This window comes from Gossypium hirsutum, chromosome A12 (assembly GCF_007990345.1).
Source record: "Gossypium hirsutum isolate 1008001.06 chromosome A12, Gossypium_hirsutum_v2.1, whole genome shotgun sequence".
Classification (NCBI taxonomy): domain Eukaryota; kingdom Viridiplantae; phylum Streptophyta; class Magnoliopsida; order Malvales; family Malvaceae; genus Gossypium; species Gossypium hirsutum.
In genome coordinates this window covers 16,117,955-16,127,519 of record NC_053435.1, presented here as the reverse complement: position 1 = coordinate 16,127,519, position 9,565 = coordinate 16,117,955, and the positions used below count along the sequence as shown (strand labels likewise).

Below are 9,565 nucleotides of genomic sequence, written 5' to 3'. Positions count from 1 at the left end.
GTCACATTTTACAAATATATATATATATATATATATCTTGTTTTTGAGGAAGAAGAACGGAAGATTTATCAAGGAACATACTTTGACTTAATCCTACTATGTCTGTATACATACATACATATAACCTTTAGTATTTATTTATCAAGTATGTTTGATGACTTTATTCAAGACTTGAAAGCAATCCCAACTTTGAATAAATCGTATATAAGAGTTATAGATTTTTTTGAAAAAGTATTTATAAAAAAGACTTAACTTTACCAAATAAAGTCTAAAATCCTTCATCAAACAATTTTGTCAAATAAAATCCTAAAACCTAAATTTAGTATAAAAAAATTAAAAACAAAACCAAATTAAATTAAATTATCACGGAAATTTCAAAAAAAAAATCCGGAGAACCAAGCTAACTCAATCATGTATTCAGAGAAAAATTAAAAAGGGAAGTTCTACATCTAAACTTTCATACCAAAACATGTCAATGATACAACACACCCAAAAATCCTACAAGAAATTATATTTCCACCTTAGACAACACTCAATTATTATCTTTTTCTTTTTTTTTCTCAACTGTCGATTTTTTAATTTGGTCATCCAACTATTTTTTATTTTCTTTTTTAATCATCTAATTATCATTTTTTTATTTAGCCTCTCAACTAATTGACACGACAGTTAAAAATCGATAAAATAATAAATTTAATCCTTAATTTTTACATGTTATATCAATTTAGTCATAATTTTTTTAAAAAAATATTAATCCTCACGATTTCTCTTCCACTTCCCCCATTGCCTCTACCTTTCTCCAAAAAAATCTTCCCTTTTTCTTTGTTGTATCTCAATCAAAGCTGGTTGAGAAGACAAGTATGGCCTTTGGTTATTTTCCTCACAGAACATGGGCATTTCAGTTATCAAATCTTTTTTGATAAAAACTATTTCATGTAATAAAATACTTGGCTTACAGCATTCCATAATTTTTAAATAATGCGGCATTGGCATTTTAGTTTTGACGAACAATTTCTGCCCTAACTCCGCCTTTATATGCCGTACCAGAAAAACAAAATGGCGCAAAGATTGCTTGGTTTCTTGCGCTTTTTCTCCATAAAAATGCAGGTGCAGCGACGCTCTCAAACTGGAAAATACAACAATTATCCAAATGTAGATCTATCAAAACAAAATTTAGTACAGAAATGTTAGAAAACAAATTTAAGGATTTATGAAACTCCATTAGGCCTGCTGTACAATAATCTAGATAAACCTGAATTGTTTATTTAAATTATACAAATTATATTTACATAAACTCACAGTTGGAACCCCAAATACCAAGTCTAGAAAAAAAACAGCAAGGTGCAATGGCGCAACTCCAAGCAGATGTGTAATGACCATCTGTTCCAACCATGACGACATCCACCAAAAGCCAGGAGTTAATAATGGTAACATTTCTATATTCCAATACATCATCTTTCAGTCAGTGGAAGAAAATGTGAAAAATAATCTATCTGTAAATTCATTAATTTTGAGAAAAAAGGATTTTTTTTTTTAAAAAAAGTGGAGATGAAGGCAACGATGGTAGTAGCAGTGGAAGAAGCAGAAGAGGGAGTTAAATTGAAACTACTTGTAAATTTTAAGTTAATTTTTTAACATTATGACTAAATTGGTATAATATGTAGACATTAAGACTTAATTTGCTATTTTATTGATATTTTAACCAGGGGAAAAACCAAAAAAAAAATTAAGGAAAGTTAAAATTAAATTATAAATTTTACAATAGTAAAAATAAAATTTTACCCTTTTAATAGTTTATATCTTTATAATTTTTAAAAGATTAAATCAAATTTATATCATCTTTAAGGGAGCCAATTGCAAATTTACTTTTACTAATTTAAAATTTTTAAAAAGCCTACACAAAAATTACCCCTTCCAGCTCCTAGTTACAGCTCCTAGTTACACCCTTGATTTTAACTATCATATCAACCCTAGAGATAAAAAAAAAGCAATATCAATTAATTGTATAACCAAATTAAAAAAATTAATAATTGAGAAACCGAAAAGGAAAAGAGGCAATAGCTGTTTGACCAAATTAAAAAATTAATAGGTGACTAAAAAAGTAAAGGGTAGTAATTGACTGACCTATATTTAATTCTGTTTGTGCACAGTGCATAGATGTTCTTTTGAACAAACGTTTAACATGGTTTCGATCAAACAAAAAACAACTAACGTTTAACATGTTAATTGATAACTTTCCCATTAAATCTATTAAGAGTTGCTTTAAAATTTCAGATTAAAATTCCGTTTAATTGATTTTTAAGGAAAACTTTGCGAACTATTGAGGAATTAATTAAAAACTTAGGTGTGGTGGAACCCTCTCGGCCAAGCCCGCTATGGTTAACTTGGGGAGGTTCATCCACCAGTTGCTGTTTTCAAGACGAGCAACCCCAAACCACTTAGCTGACAGCTTCTTGAATAGCACCACTGGAAGGACTAGCGGTTCCCTCCAGCTGAAGTCTTCATCCCTTCATCTACGGCAATGAAATTCAAAGTCAATGGTGTCCCAATGACATCATGTGGCCACCATATGCCCAACAAAAGATGAATGCTACAATGGTAGCCCAGTGAGGACGTTATTGGGAGAAGTGAAATAAAGAGGAACTTACAAGGAAGACAACCATTAATTACTCCATATCACATGTAAATGTGCAAAATAAATATCATTTATAGAACAAATCTCATATATTTATTCTTAATATAGAATAAAAGCATAAAAACGATGCAAGAATTTCCATAGGCTTCTTGAATAGACACATCATGCACTTACAGGTTCAGTAGCTTTTTTCAGCCATTCCATCTCATTCGTATCCAAGTAAGGTCCAAGAATTTCCCGACATTTCAAATGGTACCTATTTAACCACTGTATTTCCTCCGGTGTCAAGATGCTTAAGTCTATCAATTTTATTTGATACGGTGCCTGAAAATAAGATAAGCCATTAATTAATAAAGTTGAAAATTCAGTTGTCTCTGTAAAAAATAGAGTATACAAATTAAACCATTCAAGTATGACCAAAAAACAACCCCCACATCCAACATGCTATAATACGGAAATAAGGAGATGTTCCAAAGGATGATAATTTTAAGAATACTTGAAATAGAGTATCAATGGAGAGATTAATAGCATATCTCCCGGTAGCTTATCAAACAAGTTAATCAGGCCCTGCACTAATTGTATAGAATTGTAATCCACGAGTATGTGAGACCCGAAAAATCTAAAGCATGGATGCACATGAAGACAAACGCATGCAACATGGTTGATACGAGGAAGAGAAAGATGAATAATTTCACATAATGACAAACTTACCCATGTGATATGCTCAAATGATAAATATCCCTTGTCACCGAAGTTGAATTCGGTATCAGCCTCCTTGATTACGAGTACATTCTCCAATCTTATACCAAAGTTGCCATCTTCATAATATCCAGGCTCTGGGAAAAGGAATTTCCGAATACGATTGGTTATTACTTCCGCTATACAGTAATACATACTACTTTTCAGAAGACATATGCTAGGTAACATTTTAACGTTGAGAAAATAGAATTCTTAAATTACTTGAAGCTTTCTAATCATGGTAACATATGCACAAAACAGGACCCGCAAAAGAAGGGCCAAGGCTGCCAGGGCAAAAGACTCAAGCCAAGAATGACAGCCAGGGAGGGATTAAATGCTTAGAAAATGTACGCATGAAAAGCTTGAAGTAAACCAGGCGTTAAAGCATTAAGTAGGGAAAAAAAAACCTGAAGTGAAGGGTTTAGTCAGTATAAGACAAGATAAAAGTCCTTCGTCAAGTAGAATGAAAATTTTGAAAACAGTTAAGGGAGTTAAGATAGGATAAACAATACTAACCATCTGTTACTGTCATGGAAACTTGAAGTGGCACATTACGAGCCTGTGGTCTGAAACTAATTTGATGCGGCCCTGTTCCAAGTAGTTCAACAAGGAAAAACCAAAGTTAAGTGAAAAGTTCCATTAATGGAACCCTAACTTCACCAAGCAATTGTAGTTCATTGCTAACCTTCATGAACATTTAGGTAAGACCCAATTCCATGACCAGTACCATGTCGATAATCAAGACCATACCTCCACAAAGGAATTCGAGCCAGAATATCAAGAGAATAACCTAAAAAAGCAACAAATTAAAACTAATATATACATGTGAGAGCATGTGTATATATATATAAAAGTATATGCACACATATTAGTTAGATATTGGAGTCAAAACAAAATCTACTTGACTTCAAAAAGAAATGCCTAAAATTAATATGGAAAAACTGAACGGAAAAATAGAGATAAGTTTTAATACCATTTGTTCCATTAGGAAATCGAGCATTGCCCAAAGCAATATGGCCCTTTAGAACCTGCAGGGAATCAACCAATTTCTTAGAGGCATAAGTTCAGGAAGAATAGGAAATGAATCTAAGAAGAAAAGTGGGATCCAAGGATCTCAACCTATCTTTGCAGTATCAAAAAGAAAAAACCAATCTGAGTCATAAATTTTGACTTCTAATATGTTGAACAGCCTTCAACTGCCTTAATGTGAACATAAGTTTGGTTATGTCTAAAAATCACAATTGCTGACTCATTGGACTTTATCATTACAAACAACAGATGCTGTTCTATTCTTACAAAAATATTAATTCCAAGCTTAATATGTATTGTCAAATATAGGTAAGACATCCAATTCACTATACGGCTCCTATCAAGCATCACAATCATGTGACACATCATTTCCCAAGCAAAGTAAACAAAAATCTGAGAGATGGATACGCAGCAGCTTGTTATCAAATCCACCAGGGGCTTTGGAAATATAAGCACTTCAGAATTTAAATTTGCATATGGTGTGACCAAAAGGAAGGTGAACATAGGTAATAATGTAATATCCAGGAGAGAATTCAACAGAAGCCACTTACTGAGGTATAGCAAGCCTTCTCGTGTGCTGAAGGCTTTCCAAAATGAACCGTCCGAGTTATATCAGTTGTTCCATCTAGATACTTTATCAGTTAAGGATTAAGAATCAGAACTCAGAATCTAGAATAAAAAAATATCGGCATTGTACTTATAGTTTTGATTAATGGATATAAGCTAAAAATAGGACTAGATGACAAACCTGCGCTCCTGAATCAAAAAGATAAATGCTATTTGGATCAAGCTCAGCACATGTTTTGGCCTGAGGTGAGTAATGGATGATGGCCGCATTTGGACCAACCGAAGAAATAGTGGGGAAACTTAGGCCTCTAAAGTGCTTCAATTAGTAACATAGAAAAAAATGTTAGATTAACAAATACAAATGCAAGCATGATACTTTTAGCAACTGAAGATGCTCATTACATGCTAGATGCTTATGAGTTGAGACTAAATTCTTAGTTTCAAACACTACGATGCCCAAGTTTACAAAAACAAGGTAATTGCTGGTTGGTGGACACAAACAACAAAACTTACCACTACTAAAACAAGAATTTCTCACTTGAAGGTTATTACTGATATAGTTATATCCAGAATGAGATTTTGACTAAGTTTTCTTATCAACACAAGAAAACTTCCTCAAAAGTATTGTTACCTCTTTTGATGCACGAAACCCCTCCAATTTATCACTAACAGACACCTCTGTCAGTTTCATAGCCTCCCTGCATGGTGCATTCCTTCCATTAGCATGAAAAATCAAAGCATCAGTCAGTCCACCTCCAGCTCAGAAATTTTTCTTAAGAGAGGGGGCAGCCTGTTTGGTTTAAGGATAAAAAACAGCAACTGAACAGGGGTGACATATAGGTAACATATCAACTTGAAATTCTATAACTTACGGTATCTTTTTGCTTGTTACCTCCCCTTCCAAGAAGTAACCTGAAGCCCCATAAATCTCTTGCATCTGTGCAATTGAGATAGCAATAGCATCATTTCAGTCTATAATCCAGTTGCATATATTCAGAAATATCTTTATTTTGAAATAATAACCAAATCAAACCAAATAAGTTAGAAGCTTCATGAATTAGAGTGAATATTTATCAATTTCCAAGAGAGAAAATAATATTCAAAGGTCACTATCCTATACCTGCTTATCCAACCAGACTAGATACTGCACAACAGCTGCACCATCCCGGATATGCGCATTTTTCAATCCATCCAGCTCAACTGGATTCTGGAAATGCAAAAGTGTTGATATAGATAAATTAATTTAAGATGAGACACGAGCAAATAGAACCTCTCTTTAAATATTAAAGATCCTTTCAGGTTCTTTTTAAATAGGTAATGACTTTTTTTCTTTGGGAAGCAGCATGTGTTTATTCTTCTGGATCAGTGCATGCGGATTTACAAGTAAACATAAAAAACCTAAGGTGTTCTAACTTCTAATATTTTCACAATATTAGAAGAGACTTCATATAAATATATTCTATGCAATTCTAAAGAAAGATTCAACCAGAAAGTAAGTAATTCGACAACCTTTAAGGCTTTTGCGAGGGCCAAAGGTGACTGCTGCAGAAGCAACTTATTAGCATCTAGTCTCGAAAACAAAGCATAGCAGCATGAAGCAGGATCAACCCATATAAGATCATTATCACAAGTATCATTTTGACAAACACCATTTTGACCAGAATTCACTCCCGTGGCCTGGTCAAGCTGATTAGATGCTAACATCGCAGCATCAGAACTCACTGCACCATACTGCCGAACTTCAATTCCATTCGCTTGCAAGGAAGAGCTCACCTGTATTAACATACATGTGATCAATAAACCAAAACCATCTAGCCCAGAAAGTTATACCTTGATTTAAATGATCTAATACAGTAAAGGGGAAAAAAATGAAAACTTCAACAACCAAGTATATATACTCAAAATCCTACCTTAGAAGAAACCTTCCTTTTGTCCAAATAAAGGAAAGCCGAATTCAATGTTACGATAGCAAATGCATGAACAACAGGAGAGTAAGATACATCGCTCCCACGGATATTATACAACCACGCAACCTGTAAAGCAGCCATTTAAACTAAAAAAGAAAAGAAAAACCTCAACAAATTCCATTAGAATCAACAATTTGAAAAGCCCACACCTCATCTAAAGTTGTGATGATAATCCCACGAGCCTTTTCACTGGAGAGCTTTTCCCTCAAAGCTTTCAACTTTTCAGCGACAGAACGACCGGCAAATTCCAAGGGATGATCAACAGCTGGATTAATTTCAGCTGGTGGCCGATTTTTCCAAATCTCATCAATCAAATTTGTTGAGGTTTGAACTAATTTCTGATTCTTTTTCGCAAAAGCTCGTTCCCATCTTTGAGCCGTGTCTACCGACACACACCAAGGATCAATCCCAATAGCTGCCTCCTTTTGCAAATTCTAAATCATTCATTCATTAAAAACATATATATATTAATAAAAGTATCAAATGTGGAAGCAAAAGATCGAATACTTGTGAAGCAAAATGGTAAATTTACATCAGACATCCAGGCATCAACGGGAGGATCTTCTCCGATACGCATTAGTTTCCACTGATCACTAAGCTGCTGCGTTGCTTGCAAGAAATATCGGCCGTCGGTCCATAGCCTTGCTTCATTTTTTGTTATAAGTGCCAATCCTGAGATAATTTTTACCAAATCAATAAAAATTATATAAGAAGAAGAACAACTAAAACAATAATTATAATAAGAGAAAGTCGAAATAGAGACCTGCACTTCCGGTGAATCCAGAAACAAACTCGCGCCTTTTGTCACGAGCAGAAACATATTCGCTCTACAAAAAAAACGATTCAAAAATTAAACAAACAATAATTTGACATGGAATTGATAAAAATGAATTTTTTTTTCATATAAATTAAACCTGATGATAATCTTCAGAAGCGACAAGTAAGGCATCGAGAGGAGGAGATTGAGAGGCCATTAAAGACCTCAAAGAAGCAAGTATATCCGCCATGAAAGAAAGTTCAAAAATGCTTTGGGAAAGAGTTTCTCCTTCGGATAATTAGATAGATAGAGGGAGGAATTGCCAAGTTATTATAAGGGTTAAAGAGTTGAAGTTCCGCAGGACACCGTAAGTAGAGCCGAGGAAGGAAAGTCTCGATCTTAAGTGAAAAAACCTCCGTTTTTTCCTTTATGTTTTGAAATTCCAGAGTTGACCTGCTCTTTTCTGTGACCTGTCCTTCTATAAAAGTAATTTCATTGGTTAATTTAACTAAATATGTTTTTAAAAAAAACAATTGAGAAACTATGGTGATTTTTTAAAAATTACCTATTTACATTGTTTTTGGAGAGAGTAAAGACAAGTTAAAATTTCACTGCCACATTAGTGAAAATGTACACTGTTGGACATGTTTTAATTTTGATTTTTTTTTTGCGATTGGAAATTAAAAGTTTGTAAATTTATTTTTGTCTGTGTTTGAGATAGACATGGTTATAATTTTAAAAAATGTTTGAATTTATGGTAGTGTTGTGGAGCTAGGTGACCTACAAATTTCATCTGTTATGTGAGTATGAAACCATCACCTAGAAAGTCGAATCATGTTGCAACTCAAGGTCCCAGTTTACGGTGATTATACGATCTCTGGCTAAAGTGTAACTAGGGCTTCAAGTTTGCAAAGGTTATGTTGTCAAATAATGGAGCATAAATAAGATTTCAGTTGGCAGTGGTTATGCGGGCATGACAACGAGTTTTTTTAATCAAAAGATGATACTTCATAGAACTTAAATATAATTACGAGGAAGAAAAACGTAATGGCGTTTCAATATAATTAAATAATGTGTCTTATCCATTACAAACGAAGGCGGTAAACCCGTTATTATAACATGTGACAGCATTGAGGTGTAGCAGATTATACTAAAAGGTCACCACTTTCGATAAAGATAGACAACATGAATTATTTGATTATATTGGAAAGCCCCTCGCGTTTTCCTTCCTCGTGCTTATGCTTGAGTTTTATGAAGCATGCTCTTATGATGAGGAGAAACTCGTTGGCATGCCCGTATTAGCACTGTCAACTACGACCCTAATTATGCTTCATCCTTTAACAACATAACCATTGTAAACTTGAAACCTTAGTTACACTTCAACCCGAAACTGTATAATCACCATCATCTTGGACCTCAAGTTGCAAAGCAATCACGGCTTCTCATGTGATGGCTCTATACTCACACAACAGGTGAAATTTGTAGGTTATTGAGCTCCATAACATCACTGTGAACCCAAACATAACTTAAAACTATGACTATATCTCCATCAAAATGAGAGAAATAAATTTTTAAACCCAAAAATCTTAACACGCAAGAAAAAGAAAAAAAACAATTTAGAGGAGACTAAGATGTAGGTGAGTAGCGAATGAAGAATGAGCATTTATATAGGGAATGAGGTGGGGTATAAAGGGAAAAAATTTTATCCCAAGAATCCCAAGTTCCAGGGCTTAGAAGCAATTAAGTTGGCTTGGTTGAAATGGCCAAAAAGAAAAATGCATCTTACAAGAAGCGTTTTCACTACCATGTTAGATAAAAACACCCTTATAGGGAGCGTTTTCTTTTTGGCCATTTCAACCAAGCCAACTTGATTGC

At 33.9% G+C, this 9,565-nt stretch overlaps 1 protein-coding gene across 4 annotated transcripts; it reads right to left on the bottom strand.

Moving 5' to 3' along the window:
- Positions 1 to 2,099: 2,099 nt before the first annotated feature.
- On the bottom strand, positions 2,100 to 8,169 carry LOC107926628 (aminopeptidase P1). 4 transcript variants are annotated; one of them, XM_016857524.2, is made up of 17 exons: positions 7,848 to 8,169; positions 7,697 to 7,760; positions 7,466 to 7,605; positions 7,083 to 7,367; positions 6,877 to 6,999; positions 6,476 to 6,739; positions 6,087 to 6,173; positions 5,839 to 5,903; positions 5,598 to 5,679; positions 5,148 to 5,282; positions 4,951 to 5,031; positions 4,344 to 4,398; positions 4,056 to 4,160; positions 3,887 to 3,958; positions 3,344 to 3,468; positions 2,807 to 2,956; positions 2,100 to 2,587 (listed from the first exon to the last, which is right to left on the bottom strand). In XM_016857524.2, exons 1-17 carry the CDS (start codon positions 7,938 to 7,940, stop codon positions 2,552 to 2,554), a joined length of 1,962 nt encoding a protein of 653 aa, XP_016713013.1. In that variant the 5' UTR covers positions 7,941 to 8,169; the 3' UTR covers positions 2,100 to 2,551. The 4 variants fall into 4 exon arrangements, with proteins under 4 accessions (XP_016713013.1, XP_016713028.1, XP_016713021.1 ...); XM_016857539.2 differs by having other exon boundaries at positions 2,100 to 2,510; positions 7,848 to 8,140; XM_016857532.2 differs by having other exon boundaries at positions 5,598 to 5,664; positions 7,848 to 8,140.
- Positions 8,170 to 9,565: the final 1,396 nt, after the last annotated feature.